The 19,212-nt window shown below is 38.1% G+C and overlaps 4 protein-coding genes and 1 non-coding gene across 6 annotated transcripts; 2 read left to right on the top strand and 3 right to left on the bottom strand.

Moving 5' to 3' along the window:
- Positions 1-330: 330 nt before the first annotated feature.
- On the bottom strand, positions 331-3,509 carry LOC105977913 (uncharacterized). The gene is made up of 4 exons (XM_013003310.2): positions 2,951-3,509; positions 2,605-2,861; positions 1,798-2,243; positions 331-791 (listed from the first exon to the last, which is right to left on the bottom strand). The coding sequence occupies exons 1-4, from the start codon at positions 3,061-3,063 to the stop codon at positions 525-527; spliced, it is 1,083 nt and encodes a 360-aa protein (XP_012858764.1). The 5' UTR covers positions 3,064-3,509; the 3' UTR covers positions 331-524.
- A 1,739-nt stretch (positions 3,510-5,248) lies between these two features.
- On the top strand, positions 5,249-8,370 carry LOC105977732 (uricase / urate oxidase / nodulin 35). The gene is made up of 8 exons (XM_013003091.2): positions 5,249-5,689; positions 6,108-6,200; positions 6,493-6,568; positions 6,753-6,862; positions 7,367-7,458; positions 7,631-7,804; positions 7,887-7,980; positions 8,085-8,370. The coding sequence occupies exons 1-8, from the start codon at positions 5,498-5,500 to the stop codon at positions 8,166-8,168; spliced, it is 915 nt and encodes a 304-aa protein (XP_012858545.1). The 5' UTR covers positions 5,249-5,497; the 3' UTR covers positions 8,169-8,370.
- Positions 8,371-8,453: 83 nt separating this feature from the next.
- Positions 8,454-12,867, bottom strand: LOC105977332 (uncharacterized). The gene is made up of 4 exons (XR_016031495.1): positions 11,048-12,867; positions 10,761-10,927; positions 10,580-10,662; positions 8,454-10,122 (listed from the first exon to the last, which is right to left on the bottom strand). It is a non-coding gene; the product is annotated as an uncharacterized LOC105977332 (transcript).
- A 732-nt stretch (positions 12,868-13,599) lies between these two features.
- On the top strand, positions 13,600-15,234 carry LOC105977770 (UDP-Glycosyltransferase superfamily protein). The gene has a single exon (XM_013003139.2). It carries the CDS (start codon positions 13,697-13,699, stop codon positions 15,152-15,154), a length of 1,458 nt encoding a protein of 485 aa, XP_012858593.2. The 5' UTR covers positions 13,600-13,696; the 3' UTR covers positions 15,155-15,234.
- Positions 15,225-17,572, bottom strand: NUDX26 (nudix hydrolase homolog 26). 2 transcript variants are annotated; one of them, XM_013003140.2, is made up of 7 exons: positions 17,242-17,572; positions 17,073-17,123; positions 16,739-16,831; positions 15,894-15,988; positions 15,686-15,800; positions 15,517-15,578; positions 15,225-15,402 (listed from the first exon to the last, which is right to left on the bottom strand). In XM_013003140.2, exons 1-7 carry the CDS (start codon positions 17,446-17,448, stop codon positions 15,378-15,380), a joined length of 648 nt encoding a protein of 215 aa, XP_012858594.1. In that variant the 5' UTR covers positions 17,449-17,572; the 3' UTR covers positions 15,225-15,377. The 2 variants fall into 2 exon arrangements, with proteins under 2 accessions (XP_012858594.1, XP_088675653.1); XM_088819527.1 differs by having other exon boundaries at positions 15,272-15,578; positions 17,242-17,550.
- Positions 17,573-19,212: the final 1,640 nt, after the last annotated feature.

Raw genomic sequence — 19,212 nt, forward strand, 5'->3', positions numbered from 1 at the left:
GATGTAATTATCTAAACAAGAGGGGTTTTTTTGTAAATTGACCATACCTCAGGAGTGGTTGTAACTTTCCCATTTATATATAATAACAAATTTGTACAAGATGTAATCTAAATACTTAATTAATCAATACAATATTCGATAGTAGATTCATGGAATCATACAATCACATTGTTGTTGTCAAATCGAGTCGAATTGTTCATTCATACAATGGATTTCAAAGAAAGATAAACTCTCATTTGAAACAATTTTCAATCCATTCGTTTCAAACCCGTCAATCGGAACCTAAAAAAAATCGAAAGAGAAATTTCAAATAACTCCACACAAAACGGATTTCAAATCCACAACAATAACTCAAAATACAATTTCAAATACATCGTAGAACACCACCACCACAACAAATTCAGCCAAACAAGCCTCATCGATTCGTGAACACAAATTTCGACGCGAACGGAGTTTTTTTTTTCTTTAGGTATAAGAATACAACACACAGAATAATCCAAGCACAAAGCGAATATCTTGTTGGTTTACGAAAGGGTAGATTTGAGGCCGAGAGCCTTCCTCGTTTTTCCGACAAACAAATCGCCCGATTTCAAAATGCCAGGTATGCGCCCGACAATAGTCAAACACATAATTTGAGCCAATCCCTCTTTTCTTCCAAGTGAAACGACCGCCATTGCGGGACCCGCCTTGTAACTATACATCTTCTTCTCGCTTTCTCCCTTTATCAACAACTTCAAGTTCTTTGCCGCCAATGAAGCGTGCGCTTGAGCCAAATATCCTTGTTTTATTTCCTACCACATCAAAATTAAAAATTAAGAAAACAATAAAAAATAAATAAAAAGGAGAGGGAGAAGAAAAACGTTCAACTAGAGATTACAAGGTACAACAATAATCGACTTCTTATCATAATAAAGTAACGAATAGGATAAAATGCACTTCACCCCTATAAATTTCCCAATTTCGTAATTTCCCCCCTAAAAATTAAATAAAGAGCCGACCCCACTTTATAATATTGCTCCGGTTGACTTGCCCCATAATCCAATTTTTGGTAGGCAACGTGCCATAAAAATAACATTTGCAACAAAAAGAACATTTTAAAGGGGCAACATGCAGCCAAAACACTCCATTCCGGTGAATAAACCATCGGAATTCGGCTATCGGGTCAACCCGCAACAGAAAAAAAACATTTTTTGAAGGGGGGCACTCCCTTATTTTATTTTTTGAGGGGGGAAATGCGATAATAATAATTTATAGGGGATGAAGAGCAATTTGTCCTAACTATTATTTCTAGTGGTGAAGCCATAATGTTATCTTCCGGGGGAGCAAATATACACTATAGACTTCTAGAGGGGCGGCAAATAACAAATCTCTATATAAAATACTTGATCATTTTTATAAGTGGTGGTGGGGGCAAATATACACTATATACACTATATACACTATAGACTTCTATGTTGGCTTTGCCACTATTGATTATGCACATACACGAAGTAAAAGGAATTTTTTTAAGTAAATCGAGCATGTCGAGAACCAAATTAAGTAAAAAACTCTTAGTTTTTTTCCCTTTCCGGCTTCATTTACGATTTTTATTCTTCTCAACTACGGTTATTACAACTTCTTCATAAGTATTTTCATGTACTTAAGTAAATCGATCGATAGCCACTCCTAGTATATAGTAGGACCAAATGATTGAGTAGGAAACCAATCAATTTCTCCTTTTTATAAAATATCGACATTTTTTTGCATATTATGCAGAATTTACGAACCCGATTACCATAAATAGAGAAGATGACTTACAGGAATATCGGTGATATCTCCAATAGCAAAGATGTTACTATAACCCTTGACCCTTAATTTTGCATCAACCATTAACCTTCCGTGAATATCCAAACTCTCTCCCAAAAATGTTTCCTTTAACCACGATGAACCGGTTCGACTGCCGGTGCAGAGGAAATAGCAATCGGCTGTAATTTTCTCCCCACCTGATGTCTCGTAAACACCGTTCGACGCAGAAGTCAAGTCAACAGACTGTTCCATGATGACTTCAACCTTCTTCGAAGTCAACCAATCGAGCGCCTTTTTGCTGGCCTTTTCTCCGATAAATTCCATTAACCTCGATCCACGGTGCACCAGTGTTACCTTCTTGTCAGGAAAGTCAACAACAATTTCAGCAGCTAGTTCTACGCCTGTGGGCCCTCCTCCAACGATTAAAATTGAATCTGCCGATTTTATTTTTTCCTGCTCTGCAAGCCATGAACAAATAAAACACGAAATCTGCGTTATCGAAATAAAGACTCTATTTAAAAACGCAGGCGGATACACAATGAATATAAACGAACCAATGCAACTCCAAATTTTTCTTCCGAATTCGTAAAATTGGGCTTTGAAATGAAAACCAACAACTGCAGTTCTGTTGTTGTTCATATTAAAGTAGAACATCGATAAATTAATAATCTCGATTAAATAATAGTTTCTCTCGGTCCCAACTCGGTGAAAACGTGTTAAATTATTAACTCGATAACTTAATAATTCGCTAAATTAATAGAATTTCCTTAATCCGACTGCATTAATTTATAGAGGTTTATCGGTAATCTGTTTTTTTACCTGCTTTGTAGTAACTTAGCTTCTCGGTTTTCGAAAATGCACCGGCGCTCACATGCCCGGTGGCGATGACGAGATAATCGTACGCAATTACGCGTCCTTGTGCGGTCACAACTTCGGTTTCGGTGATGCTCGTTGCATCGGATGTAACAATGTGAGCATTCGGAAGGTAGTCCGAGTGATTGATCACTGTTCTTTCCGCAAACGATGGTTCCACCATTGATCTCAAGTTTGTCCAGGGGATCTCAAAATATTCCTTCCTGCCATTCATTTTGATAATAATAATAATAACAATTAATAAAAAATTAAAATTAATAACAGAAATAATTAAAGATGAATGAGAGCTTACGAATCAATGAGAAAAACATCTGTATGGTTTTGAAGGGTTTTGGCGATGAGAGAGCCGGCAACTCCGCCGCCGACAACCACCACCCTCTTCTTTTCTCCGATCAATTTCTCCATTCCCCACCTATTAAATTAAACAAATATTGCGAATCCTTTTTCTACTTCCCCAAAAATATCGGAAAAAAAAATTAAAAAAAAAAAATTGATTGGGTAAACAAAAATCCTCGATCTTTGAAGCAGAATCAAAGCAATGTAGATGATCAAAACAGGAAACAACGAAAATCCCCCACGTTCAATCAACTTTAACAGCACGGCAGAAGAAGAATAAATTCCCCCAATCTGTATTGTTTAAAAGGCGAAGAAAAAGTAGGGAAAATCAAAAGGGGAAAAATGGTGATTAACGAATTTCGTCGCGGATTTATCGGGAATTGGGGAATAAAAAAAAATTGCATGTGGGGAATCAACCAAGCAATCTCTTCGGAACTGGCAGCTGAGATTTTGACTTTGGTTTTTAATGCAGGAAGAACATCGGACAGCGGGTGATTGATAAATTTAGGGTAAACTACATTTTTATCCCTCAATTGTGTAGTTATTCCATATTTGACCTCTTATGTTTATAAAATTACACATTTGGGCCCTCATATTTTAATAATTTGACACTATTGGTCATTTCGTCAATTACAGTTAGTCCGTCAGTTAAGAAGGTGATGTACACGTGCTTGATTTCGTTAGTACTAAGGAAAATTTTATGAAAATGACTAAAAATAATGAATTTCTAAAATATGAAGGTTAAATGTATTTATTTTGAACATGATGGACCAAATGTTGTGATTAGTGGAAACTTAAGGGACGAAAGTTGTATTTGTCCTGATTAACCATGCTAGATAATGTGGGGGTCATTTGGTACTATTTTTATTTTTTTTAGTATTTTTTAAAGTTTATTTGTTTATTTATTTATTTTTTTTTTTGATCGAGATGTGTGAAAGAGGAGGAAAATAATGATTTAGATTAAAGAATTAACATATTTTATTTAGAGTAAAAAGCAGTTTACCCCCTAAACAAATGCCCGTTTTGCACTTTGCCCCCCAAACAAAAAAAATTTGCACGTTCTTACCTAAACTACGCTTTTTGTTGCACGGTGCCTCAAAATTGGAATATTCAGGCCATTTTGACCGGATTCTTACTCACGTGCTTTTCACGTGAGTTTTAAAGGGGCAAAATAGTCTATTCACTTACCTTCTTCATAAATTAAAAAAAATAACAAAAAAAATAAAAACAAAATTGGGAAAATCTGCAATTGGGGGTTTCCTCTTAGTTTTCTTCCCCGACGAACACCACCAAAATCAAGAACAAGAAACCACCACCGCCGCCGCCATCACCACCGCCGCCGCCACAACCACCAACAAATAATTCAACAATTTCAATCTTTTCCCAAATTCATCACCCTCAGGCGCAACAATTCGAACCACCACCTCCTAAACAAAGCCCAATCCACAAGCTCCATCTGCTTGCTCCTCCTCTTCACAACTCTACTCCTCTTCACACTCTCCACCCTACCCTCCACCGCCGCCGCCCGCCTCTTTACAAGGAATGGGCAATATACCAATTATTTGGTATATTGGATCCCAATTACCCTTCCCCAACAATTATTACTGTCTCTACACTTCATGCAGAAACCGGAAATGGCAGAAACCGGAAATGGCAGAACCCTCACTCTCTCTTTCACCACCAACACCGCCGTTTTTGCGCAGCTCAAAACCTCTGACAATGAGAGTAGAATTAACAAGGGCAAGAAGAAGAACAAGAGCACGGCAACTAAAATTGAAGCACCTGATCCTGGCGGAGCTCCGGCGGTTTCCGGCGGCGGAAGTGGTGGAGATCCGAAAATTCCGCCGCCGAAGGTCGATTCGTGGAGGCTGAAGGGTTTGCCTAGAAAAGTGTTGTCGATTCTCTCCAATTTGCCCCTGGCGATTGCTGAGATGTTTGCTGTTGCTGCTTTGATTGCAATAGGTATTATAATACTGTAATTTTTGTTTTTGTTTTTTTTTTTTATTTATGAAGAATGTAAGAGAATAGACTCTTTTGCCCCTTTAAAACTCACGTGAATAGCACGTGTGTAAGATTCCGGTTAAAATGGCCTGAATATTCCAATTTTGAGGTACCGTGCAACAAAAACTGGAGTTTAGGTAAGAACGTGCAAATTTTTTTTGTTTGGGGGGCAAAGTGCAAAACGGGCATTTGTTTAGGGGGTAAACTGCTTTTTACTCTTTTATTTAAATAAATAAACCACCACCAATAATTTGTTTGGATGCAATTTGGCCATACTGTCAGGGGTACAGTGGTCTTCTTAGGTTTTTCTGTTAATGGAATTGAGGGAATCTGTGTGCTGTACTGCTATTTAATGAAATTTACCCAAAAAAAGAAAAAAACCAATTTGCCGAAACATAGCGAGTTAAAGCGACGCGCCGACGCGTAAGACTGAAAGCAAGTTTTCACGGAGGAGACCGGCTGAGATTCGACTCGCGGTCAGTAGATTTGAAGAAAACCGGCTATGGAGGGATTGAAATTGGAGCAGAGGCACGGGAAAGCTAGGGTCAGAGTTGGTAGAGTGTGGAGGGAAGCAAATGGACGCCATCTTTTCGTCGAATGGAACGTCAGCATCAGCCTTCTCTCCGATTGCCTCGCCGCCTACACACGCGCCGACAACTCCGATATCGTCGCCACCGATACCATGAAAAACACGGTAATCGGATTTTTATTTTTTTGTGTGGGTGAATTTTATTCGAGGGTTTCTATTGAACTGATTTCATTAAATACAATATTTTAGTTGTTTTATACTGAAATTGGATGTGAAATTGGATGTGGTCAGTGGCGGATCTAGCTATGGTCTAGATTGTAAATAAATAGAACTGTTATACATAAGTTCGGCAGTTGGTTGAGGTGGTAAAGTTGTGCTTCCTTTTTTTTAATAGGTCCCGGTTCTAAACCCTACCCTCGCAATAATGATTTTTCTTTTGAAATCTTAACATTTTGTCCACTATTTTATACCCTACCTGATTTTTCTTTTGAAATCTTAACATTTTGTCCACTATTTTTATAAAGTGATATTTAATTTTTTTATTCTACAATTTCAAACCCCCTTGGCACTGGATGTGGTACAGGTATACGTAAAAGCGAAAGAATGTAAGCAGCCGATTTCGGTGGAGGACTTCGCCATTGTACTTGGGAAGCACTTCACATCGTTTTATCCGCAGGTAATAGCTTAAACAATTATGCTGCAAATGCATTTGAATGCTCTACTATACCATAGTTTTATGAACTTATGATTGAAGCTTAGAGCTTTTGAACTCTGTGATTGAGTTGAAATCAAGCTTAATTTTTGATTGTATGATAGCTGACACTAATAAGAATTTTATTAAAAGTTAACGATTTAACGGTAATATTTTGAAATGCATTGAAATTGTGATGTTGTGCACTATATATTTCTCCATGTTACTCGTAGCTTGAGGATTGGACAACTTTGACCTCGTTATATTTTTTTTATAGGTATCTAGTGCTATAATCAACATAGTTGAGAAGCCGTGGGAGCGGATTTACATAGATGGTCAACCTCATCGACATGGTTAGTTGCTTTAGGACAGTATCTTATATATGTCTGCATTTTTTCCTAAGTGAGTTTCACGACGAAACTGCTAAACTGTGTCTCTTGGTATCCCTTTTTTCTGTAGCTATTAACGTTGTTTCATAAATTTCTCTCTCTCTCTCTCTCTCTCTCTCTCTCTCTCTCTCTCTCTCTCTCTCTCTAGGTTTCAAGCTCGGATCTGAGAAACACACAACTGAAGTCATCGTAAAGAAGTCCGGCTCCCTGCAGGTTATTTCTGGTATTGAAGGTTTGGCGGTGCTGAAGACAACCCAAGTGAGTTAACACAAAATTCAGATCATTTTTCTTTAACCGTGTATCATCTTTGCCAGAGCTTCATTCTTTGTTTTGTACGATGGAGATATATAGTATTTTATTCTAGATTTCTCTGCATATTCTCATTAGCCTCGGTAAATTTGGGGCTTGGCATCATGTCAAATGGCAACTTACTCGATAGTAATCAGAGTGATAAGTCCCATCGAATTTTCTGTTTTCTTGATGTTGAGCATCTCAATAATTTCTCAAAAACCTTGAAATTTTGCAGCTTTGCGCATTTAAACAAGTCCTATATGGTCACTATTCTTTCCAACTTTCCGTTTTAGGAGTAAAGTCCTATATGTTGATCTTTTCGATAGCCTTAGCATGTTTTACTCTATCCAGATTCAGTATTATAATGTTTCGGATCTTTAGTTGCTGCTGTTTGTTTCTACCATAGACACATTAGTCCGTGCTTGTTATTCGGTAGTGTTTGTTTCTCACATTAGATTTACATAATTGCAGTCGGGTTTTGAAGGATTCATAAGGGACAAGTATACAATATTGCCCGAAACACGAGAGAGGATGCTGGCAACAGAAATCTCTGCGTCTTGGAGGTACATTTCCGTATGTTGGTTTCCTTGCAGTAAAGCATGTAGTAATTATGGAATGGGTAGAGAAAATTGTATTTATGGAAATTGACTTGCAATCTTATATGATCACGTTTCTGTGTTATGTAGTATACAGTATGTAATCTGTTTCTCCTAAGATTAGTTTTTTGATGTAAAGGTACCCTTTTGAGAATCTTGCAAGCGTCCCTGCAAAACAATCTTACTTCATGGAGAAATATACGGATGTAAAAAAGGTTTTACTCGACACTTTCTTTGGCCCTACTAAAGAAGGAGTCTACAGCCCATCTGTTCAAAGTACTCTCTATTATATGGCAAAGGCCGTACTTGCCAGGTTATCTTCTGCGTGTGGTGTACCTTTGCTTACTATGGATTATGTGGTACGATTTATTGACTCTTTGCTATGATTATTTCAGGGTTTCTGATGTATCGTCGGTTAAGTTGAAAATGCCGAATATTCACTTTCTACCAGTCAACTTATCGAGCAAAGATAATCCTGTAATTGTTAAGGTATGTTTTCTTTTTCTTTTCTTTTTTGAGAAAGACGCATTAGTTACTTACTCATAGGGTGCATATATCTTATGCTGCATCACATTTTATGATGATTGTTACAGTTTGAGGATGATGTTTTTTTACCGACGGACGAACCACATGGATCGATCGAGGCCACCCTGAGTCGCATACAGTCCAAGATTTGAAATGCACTGCCTGAGCAGATTTACGTAGTTCATTGTCTGGGAATAAATTAAATCCTTTTTTCTTTGTAATAAGTTTGCCATGTGTTTTTCAACCTCTTCGGTGTTTCGATCAAGTAGTTTAACTCTCAGTGTAACCTTCTTCCAACCTTTTGTATTTACTGTACATACTTTTGTGAATGTACATTTCATTTTCTCAGTGTAACCCTTCGTCTAACCTTTTAACTCACGTTTTATAACCAACATAAACTGCAAACCTCTGCTGCAATAATCAACACAGAACATTAATGTTGCAATAACCAAACATAGAAATACCCTTTGAGCAATCATTCTCACAAAATTGGTTGTCCAAAAATGTTATTCGTCGTCGCGATTTATTTAGCTAACAAGTTTCGGTGAAGTACTTTGGAGCATCATTGTAAACGTAGACGAATCTTGCGAGAATCCTTTAGCACTCATTTGCTCAAGAAATGTAACTGCACCATCAAATTCGCCGCTCTTTAGATATCCCTGCACAATAATATTGTACGTAACACAATCCGGCAACAAACCCGCTCGTTCCATCTTCAAGAAAAGATCTTTAGCTTCATCGAGTAGCCCGTTTTGACAACATCCATTTATCAAGATATTGTAGGTCACCACATTAGGCTCCAATCCTATACAAGGGAGCTCACTAAAAATAGCTCGAGCTTGATCGAGTCTATTAGCTTTGCACAGTCCGTCCATTATAATACTGTAGTAAGAAATATGCCGATTTTCTCCTTTCCGCTTCAGTTCATCAAACAACGACAATGCTTCTTCAACACGGTCGTTCTTACACAATCCATCCAATAAAACACAGTAAGTATGGAAGTTAGGTTTAAGCCCAACACCTCGTAACTCGTCAAAAAGCTCCAGCGCTGAAGAAAACCTGCCGCTAAGAAACAGCCCCTGCAACAGACTGCTATACGTAACCAAATTAGGGTTCAACCCTTTAACGGGCATCGCGCGAAAGAGATGCACTGCATTATCTATCATCACATCTGGGTATGTTTTACAGTAGCCACAAATCAAAGCACTGCAAGTGACAACATCCGGTGCGATGCCTCTCTCGGACATTCGATCGAACACGTTCAAGGCGGAATCCATCATTCTGTCCTTACACAAGGCATCGATCACCATCGTGTAAGCATTGATGTTGGGCTTACAGCTCCCTTCTTCCATCACTCCGAGCAGTTCAACGGCCAATTTAGTATTACCGGACTTGCAAAGTCCATCGATCACGGTCCCGTAAATAATCACATCTAGATCACACAGTTCTTCTCTCACAATCTTCGTAAACAATTCCTGCGCCTCGGCAACCTTCTTCTCTCGAAACAAACCCTTCAGTAAAGTATTGAAGGTGACAACAGTCGGAACAGAGCCGCGCTTGAAGAACAAAGCCAGAATCGAAAACCCGCAATCGGCCCGGTTAGAAAGGCAATAACTGTTGATAGCAACGTTCATAGTGTACTCATCGACTGAAACCCCCAAATTGCAGATATCCTTGAACAGTAAAATGGATGCTGAATACTCTTTCAGATTCACCAAACGCGAAAGCAGCTGAGTAAATTGCTTGAATGAAGGAAAAGGCCTTGCTTTTGTCATTTTTTCAAACAAACGAAGAGCATCGTCCAACCCATTGATATTTCCCAGGTCGAGCTTCGTTTTCTCACGGGAATTGCAATTTGCAGTAGATTTCGTAACCAAGTAACGGAAGACGGAGAGAAAATGAAGTGGGCTGCTTCGCCTGAATAAATTGAAATTACCTGATTGGTGGAAAATGGGAGAAGAAATCAGAACCCTTGTTTTCATCTCACGCAGTACACCGAACAGAAGTTGCAGAACGAAAAAACAATGGTGGGACTGAATTGAGAGAAAACGAAGTTGGGAGTTGGAGCGGGAAATTGTTACAATCAAAAGCCCCTTCTTCTTTATGCTTTACTATTTTAGGGTAAATGGCACTTTACACCCTCAAATTAGGCCAGTTCGACACTTTGCACCCTAAAATTATAACAAATAGCACTTTTAACCTAAAAAATTCCCTATAGACTAAAGTGAACTAAAATATAAAATATCAATTGCTATGAAGATGTTACAAAACCTGAGTCAAACTTATGGGTAAATTACACATACAACGTCAATGCAAGGTAAAATAACTTTAAGGTTCTTGTAGTATTGTTAATTACAATCATAGTTCTGAAACAATTACCGGAGCCAAGATTTCATGAAACTAATAGTCCGTTAAAACACTAACGGAATAACTTATCCAATGCATTATTTCGTTAGGGTTTCTAATGATGTTTTAGGGGTGATTGCAATTACCGATACTACAGGGACCTTAAAGTTATTTTAGCATACCTCAGGGGTGTAGGTGTAATTTAACCCAAACTTACTGGTTTCTTGATATGCAAAAACTGTACATGATCAAGAAAAGGATTGGAGGGTCACTCTTACCGAAATTATTATATGCCTTTGTCTTGAATCATCAGCATTAATGCATCACAGCATCAAAAAGAGCTTCACAATGAACAAGTACTCACTTGCTCTCATGCATCTTCAGTCTTCACTATTCACCACGGATTTCCTTACAGTACATGTACGAGTTTCTCGATAGCTTAGCGAATAATCAAGCTTTTGCAAGACATCCGTAGTGCATTCTCCATCCTTGTGACGTGCTTTTAATTTAACACGGAGTATCCTTCCAGATACCGCAAACTGTTTCTGGAATATACCGTCAACAGCTGCAGAGAAAGTTAACTTCACCGGGATTGTTTAACCTCTACGAATAGTGTTATTTAGTTTCTGGTTTCAATAGACGAAGCTAACACCTTCATAAACAACCGCTGTCCCGATTGTTTAACCTCTTCTTTTCGCATGATTGACTAAAGAATTCTTTGGAGCCAATATATGAATCATTTTTAGAACAGCAGGATTTTGTTCCTTTGTCCCGACTAAATGAAGCAACGAAGAAAACACACATGCGTCTGGAGAGAATCCTTTCGCGTCCATTTCCTCGAAAAACCTCGCAGCATCATCGTATTTGCCCCTCTTTAGATTTCCATGAACAATAAAATTGTAGGTGACCGCATTGGGCAACACACTATCTTGTTCCATCATCGAAAAAAGTTCTTTAGCTTCCTCAAGTAGCCCGTTTAGACAGCATCCTTTAATCAAGATATTGTACGCCACCACATCTGGTTCCAATCCTTAAGACGGGAGATCGTTAAAAACAGCTCGAGCTTTATCGAGATCTTTAGCTTTGCATAATCCATCGATGACGATACTGTAGTAAGCCGTATGAAGATCTTCTCCTTTGTGCTCCAATTCGTCCAACACCAAAAACGCTTGTTCGACTAGCTTGTTCTTACACAGTCCATCCAACAATATACAGTAAGTATGGGAGTCCGGTTTTAGCCCAACAGCTCGCAATTCATCAAAAAGCTTCAGTGCAGAAGAACATCTGTCGCCACGAAAAAGCCCATGCAACAGAGTGCTATAAGAAATCAAATTAGGAACGAACCCTTTACGCGGCATCTCACGAAAGACGTCCATTGCATCGTCTATCATCATTTTCTTACAATATCCATTGATTAAGATGTTAAAGCTGTGAAGATTAGGAGAGATTTTCTTGCTAACCATGGATTCTAAAAGCTTCCTAGCTTCATCGACTCGCCCCTGCAGAAAAAATCCATCCATCAATGCATTGTGACATATTACATTAGGAGCCACATTCTTTCGCACCATGATGTCGAACACGTTTTCCGCTTCATCCACCAATCCTTGCTTGCTTAAAGCATCGATAATCGCACTGAATGTAATCACATTTGGATATACTTTGCAATCCAACATCTCCTTATATAACATCTTAACTCGTTCCCACCGATTCAAACTACACAAGCCACAAACCAAAGCATTGTAAGTGACAATATTAGGTGCGACGCCTCTTTCCGACATTTCATCGAACAGCTTCAAGGCGGAATCCACCATTCTGTCCTTGCACAAGCAATCAATAACCATTGTATATACGTGCGTGTTTGGCTTACAACTTCCCGTTTCCATTACTCTGAGGAGTTCAATAGCCACCGCGGTATTACCAGATTTGCAGAGCCCGTCGATCACAGTGCCATACATAACTACATTCAGCTCACACAGCTCTTCTCTTACAATCTTCCTAAACAATTCCTGCGCCTCGCCAATCCTATTTTCTCGAAACAAACCCTTCAACAAGGTGGCGAATGTGATCGCATTGGGTGCCGAACCGCGCTTGAAGAACGTCGACAGAACTGCAAACCCTAAATTAACCCGATCGGAGAGACAATAACTGTTGATGGCAATACCCAGAGTATATTCATTCGTCGGAACCCCCACATTGCACATGTGTTTGAAAATGCATATGGCGGTTGAATACTCTTTCAGATTGACTACAGACGAAAGCAATTTATTGAACTGCTTCACATTAGGAAAGGGCTTCGTTTTCGACATATTCTCGTACAGAAACAGAGCATCACTCAATCCATTGATATTTCGCAGATGAATTTCAATTTTGCCGCCAGAATTGCAATTTGCAGCGGATTCTGTACGCAAACAACGAATGGCGGAGAAAATTTTATGAGAGAGAAAATGGAATTTACCTGATTCAAAACGTTTTGGGGAAGAAGATGGAATCTTCATTTTTTTTTTACAGAGTAGGATTTCAGTTGGGAGCAATTGGTTGAGATCTTTAACTAATTTATTGTGCACCGAAATAAATAATAACAACTTAATTAGAAGTGATGTTTAAGGAAATGTTAAAATGAAAATCTTTTATTGAAATATAATTAATTAATTATGTTTACGATTTGAATTGATTCACCGGCCGACCGTTGGCAAAGAGATTTGAATTCGCGTTAATCGGCGGTCTCTTGTGAATTGATCGGAGTAATTACTTGATCCGAGTAAATTGTTTATTATACTTACTGTCTACCACTTTAGTTTCGAAAATTTTCAATTTTGAACAAATTTGTTTGTATTCCTTTTTTGAAGTTAAGGAATCCAATTTTTTCAAATTATATTTGATGATAATCGAATTATGCATGAAATCGTTGGAAATTCGATTTTCGATCGGACTTTAATTTCCGAATTATTGTATGTTAAATATAATTTGTGAATAAAAAAATATTTTATGTATGAAATAATAAAGAGTATTTTCTTATTTAACTTTGATATGAATGAAGTGAATAAATGATATACTTTCTTAAAAAAAATTAGAAATAAAAGTTGCAAATTGTTTTATTTGAACATTTATTAAAGTGTTAGATGTGGATGCAGAATGCCAAAAAACTAACATTTGACGGAGCAAAATAATAAATATTTTGATAAAAGGGGTAAATAATGTATTTAATCATAAAAGAGGTCCAAAAACGGGAAGAAACTAGAATCAATTTCTGATTTTCTTCTTCTTCTTCACATCTCCCACCAGAAATTCCCTAATTACAGTCCCCCTCTCTCTCTCTCTTCTTTCTCTCTCTAGAATGGATAGAGATGAAAACCGGAAACCGAATAAACCAATTTACCTTCTCCCCATCTTAATTCTCTTCTTAGCCGTCTCATTCACCATAGTAACCAGAACAAACCTCTGCAGAATTTACCTCCTAAAATCAACTTTTCTTCATCGCCCTAATTTCTTTCAATCTCTCTCAAAATTTCTACATTCAACTCCAAATCCAAATCCAATCCCTAAACAGAACGAAATCGCCGAACCCAATTATTGTGTTTTATGGATGGCCCCTTTCCTCTCAGGCGGCGGCTACAGCTCAGAAGCCTGGTCCTACATCCTAGCCCTAAACAATCACAACAAGAAGCAAAAGAATCCATTTTTCAAACTGAGCATCGACCACCACGGCGATCAAGAAAACGTCGAATTTTGGGAGGGTTTGCCCCAGGAAATGAGAGACCTAGCTATTGAGCTTCACAATACTGAATGCAGATTGAATCAGACGATTGTGGTTTGTCACAGTGAGCCAGGGGGTTGGTACCCCCCTCTGTTTCAAACCCATCCTTGCCCGCCCACCGGTTACGGTCTGTTTAAGGTTGTCGTCGGGAGAACTATGTTCGAAACCGATAGGGTGAATTCGGAACACGTTGATCGGTGTAATAAGATGGATTACGTTTGGGTTCCGACCGATTTTCATGTTGATACATTTACGCAGAGTGGGGTGGATCCCACGAAGATTAGGAAGATCGTCCAGCCCGTGGATTCGGATTTTTTCGACCCGTTTAGGGTTGACCCGATGGACTTGGATCCACTAGGTAGTCTAGTGTTGGGATCGAAAGGATCCGATTCCAGAAAACCGTTTGTTTTCTTGAGTGTGTTCAAGTGGGAGTATAGGAAGGGGTGGGATGTGTTGTTGAGGGCTTACTTGAAGGAATATTCCAGCGGCGATGACGTGGCGTTGTATCTGTTGACAAACGCTTATCACTCGGAGAATGATTTCTCTAACAACATTGTTGACTTTGTGGAGAGTAGTGATATGGAGAAACCTAGTGACGGTTGGGCGAAGATATACGTGATTGACCAACACGTACCTCAAGTTGATTTGCCGAGGTTGTATTTGGCGGCTGATGCGTTTGTTTTGCCGACTAGAGGGGAGGGGTGGGGGCGGCCGATTGTGGAGGCAATGGCCATGTCGTTGCCGGTGATTGCCACGAATTGGTCTGGGCCCACCGAGTATCTGACGGAGGAGAATAGCTATCCGATACCTATTGTGGGGGTGAGTGAAGTGGAACAAGGGCCTTTTAAGGGGCATTTGTGGGCGGAGCCTTGTGTTGACCAGCTTCGAATTCTGATGAGGCGTGTGGTGATGAATCGAGATGAAGCTAGAGCTAAAGGAGCAAAGGCTAGGCTTGATATGGTGAGAAGGTTCTCCCCTGAGATTGTTGCGGAGGGCATTATCGACCATTTACAAGGAATTGTTGACGTTTTTCATTGACTTTTTTTTTTTTTCGCTTCCTTTTTGTATAATTGATGAAAGCAGAAAATCATTCCAAGCAGTAAGCAAATTTCAAACACCATGCAGATATCCATATAAAAGAAATGGAAGTTGGTATAGATTAATCAGCTCAAGATTATAAAAATAGATAATTGCAAGAATTGATCGGTTTTAGAGGTGCAACTTTCGTCAACGATGGCAATACTGCTAGGAGCATTAACATCTAAAGAAGGGCATGACGACGCTCCCTGTACGAATCAATTTAAGGGATTTATGTCACTAATGCAAATATAAATTGCTAAGACCTTACTGAAACAGCAGAAACAGTAGTCGGTTATTGGCCGTAAATTCGATAGTCTTACTGAAGATATGGAGAGAAAACTTTCAAAACTTCATCGTACACTGGCTTCTTGAATTCCACCGCCTGAAAATGAAAAATCGAGAGAGCGTTGAATTTCAGTCACAACATAACGACAAAGAAATTCTCACATTTTTCTAAGTTTTAAATTTTTATTTGGAAAGAAAACTGACACGATCGACTACTTCTTGAGGTGACAACCACGACCATTGTCCAAACTCAGCCTTTTCAGTCCCGTCTCCTAAAAGATTGACTTCTTCTTCCTTTCCGGTGAATTTCAAAAGAAACCTGTGGTTATGAACATCATATCAAACGGGTCGAGATTATTTGGTCAAACCCCGAATCTGAAAGTATCTTTCGGTGACGTATGAAAGTGCTAACCATTTTTGTGCTTGACCTTTCCAGTCTGAACCCCATTGCTTATTGAGTTTTTCCCTTACATGTGGTGGGAAGTCATACGTCAACCAATACGGCACCTGCAGATAAGAATCATGTGAGATATAAAACACAATAATGCATGTGTGCAGTCACATAATAGAATATATCTCTGTTAACTTTCGGTGAAACGAAAAATAGAAAATCCCGACTACCATCGCATCTACATTATGATAGAAACTAATTTGCTAAAGCTCAACACATGTACTGTTGTCATAAAACACAAGTCTGAGCAACATACGGCAAGTTTCAGTGTCGAGAAAAATAACCCGTTTAATGTCAATGCAAATTACGTTATGTGCAAGAAACATTCTTTAACTATCATCTACGAGTATCAGTCGGCTACTGAGTCCAACGATTAAGATAAAAATATAAGCTATTAAGCTCCCCATGTAAAGCTTAAGCCCCTAATTAACGCAATTGTATATTTCGGAAGTCTGTTAAAAAAAGCACGTAATCCATTATTTGGAATCTCGGCAAGAATCTCTCGTCACTTCCCTTTCCCCGAACATTACGTGGCTCTAAAGCCCACTACAGTAGATTTTCTAACGTTCCATCAACTTCGAGTCTTCTCTCAGTTCACCACTAGCAATTATTTTATCGTAAATCCATTTCGATAACATATATGATTACTTCATCACAGTTGGTATCAGTAAAAATGAAGGGAAAAAACGAAAACGCAAAGAAACACAATGTTAACATAATTTCATGGAAATGAGAGTAAGGTTTGAATCTGCTGAAAGCAACCCTAACAAGTAGAAATGCGAAACGAGTCGAACTTAAATCCATACCTCAGCAATAATATCAGCTGAAGTAACTCCAGTTTCTTCTCTCAGTTCCCTAACGGCTGCATTTCTAGGATCCTCGTTTTCGTCAATTCCACCCTACAAAACAATACCACCCTTCAACTCCCACAAATTAACGGAAAAATACGAGAAAAGCCGCCCTCTACACACACGTGAGCGAAAGGGGATAATAACAAGTTCTGAGTGAAGCAAATTCACCCTAATCTCAAGATTCCGTAAGTGTTTCTACACTGTATTCGTTACTGTATAATAGCCTCTTTCACAATATACATTAAAATTCAAAAACACAGCCAACTGCATATCAATAAGAGAATCTAACCTGAGGCATTTGCCATGAATCTGGTATATCAAGTCTCGAAGCAGCAAAAATCTAACACAAAACCCCCCACATAAACAAACAATTATCAATACATAACCCTATTATACATACAAATATACAAATTAGGGCAAATACAAATGAACAGAGGGTGGGAAAAAGCAAAACCTACCTTTTTAGAGGGGCTAATGAGACAAATTCCCACGTTTCTTCTGTAACCTTCCGGTGGGATATCCATGGATGCTGACGGTGGTGAAGAAAGCGGAGCTGAGAATGACAAGGCGGCGGATTTAGGGGTTTTCAGAGGGCAGTTTGGGAAGAGAAAATTAGCTGTGTGTATACGCGGATTAAAATGGATGAAAGATCGGCAAAACGCCATCGCCGCGGCAGCACATTGTTACTGTACTTGTCGTTGCTCCAACTTTTGCCGTCTATGGCGGAGATGCTGATATATCGAAAATGCCCCTTCCCCGATTTTCTTGTTATCACTTTGGATTTTTTCTTGGGTAAATTTCAATTTCCCCCATTTATTTTAGTTCGTTATCACTTTACACCGTCTATTCTCGATTGCATCAATTTTTCCCCTGCATTTGAAAAATTGTCTCATTGTGGCCCTCGCCATTAGATTTCAGACATTTAACCTTAACACCGTATGATCTAAGTCTGAAAATTATAGAATAGCAATAAATAATTATTAAAAAAATAAATTGTAACTGGCGTCGTGAACTATGTTTTCTCGTTGTCTTGATTTTTTATTATTTGTTTTTTTTTTATAATTATTTAAACTAGAGAGGGTGACGTGTTTGTAATTTCAGAGCTTAGATCAAACGGTGTTGAGGTCAAACGTCTGACAACTAACAACGAGGGCCACATTGAGACAATTTTTCAAGTGCATAGGGGCAAATCGATATAATTAAGAGTAGGATACGGTAAAGTGATACTAAAGTCAAATTAAGAAAGTGGAATTTACCCCTTTTCTAATTTCCTTTATTGGGATTTATTGTGGCTGAATGTTTCCAGTAATATAACTACGGTTAACTCGCTATAAATTAATAGAGGCCGGACTAATAAGATTTTATTAATTTAATGAAACATTAATTTATTGAGTTCATAATTTAAATTATTTTATTAGGTATTTAATTTACTTTTTCTGATTAAAAAATCATATGCATGTCATTATTAGGGAATAACTAGTAAATATTACAGATCAGTCTACTGATCTACGTATGTTGAATATTATTGAATATAATATTGGCTAATTATTTATTTATTGTCTATAGTTTGAACTTTGTTTTAATAATGTAAATAAATTAGGTGTTTCTTTGGAAAAAAAAAATAATAAAAAAATGTAAACTGCGCTGTCAAAGGTTCAAAGCAAAGACACTAAAATATGACCAAACCCATAGACAACTAACTGTAGGCCCTCATTGGTATTTCGTATTTTCTCCTCCCCCTTCAACTTTCTATTTATTTATTTTGTACCCCTCTTAATTTATGAAAATAGATATTGTACAAATTGTAGTAAACGTAAATAAATTATACGGTTGCTTAGTTTTGTAATTATTTGATTTTATTGGTGACGGGCTAATGCACAAAGGTCTATATCGACAAGTTCATAGAGCACAAAGCAAGCACAAGTTGACTCACGATAATAATATAAGTTCGAGTTGACTACGGTCCAAGTTGATCATAATCTAAATAGTCAGGCCCATGTTAAGAGGCTTAAGCCCATGAAAATATATATATAATTATATAAATACCCTGAGCCCTCACAATTAAAGGTGCAAAATTTATAACACTCGAGCAGTCTCTTGAATTCTCTAACTTTAGCTGATGGATCAAGCCCCGGCTCCTCAGCAGCTTTTTTTGACGCATGTAATGCACACACGAGGAATCAAATAGTGTGATGGAGGAATTGCAAGATGTGACATGGAATCGAACCACATCAATAGGTTTTAATCCAATGAAAAGTAAAACTATGTGTGTTTTTTGAATTTTCAAGGTCAACATTAGATGCGTTGAGAAATATTGTAGTTACTTTGATAAAAAAAAAATCTACGATCGACAATGTGTGTATGAAGAAAATGATTACAACGTGTCTCTCGTATATGATACACGTGTGGAAAAAGGAAATAAATTTATT

Source organism: Erythranthe guttata, chromosome 6, assembly GCF_056151865.1.
Source record: "Erythranthe guttata isolate IM_541 chromosome 6, IM_541, whole genome shotgun sequence".
In the NCBI taxonomy this organism is placed as follows: Eukaryota; Viridiplantae; Streptophyta; class Magnoliopsida; order Lamiales; family Phrymaceae; genus Erythranthe; species Erythranthe guttata.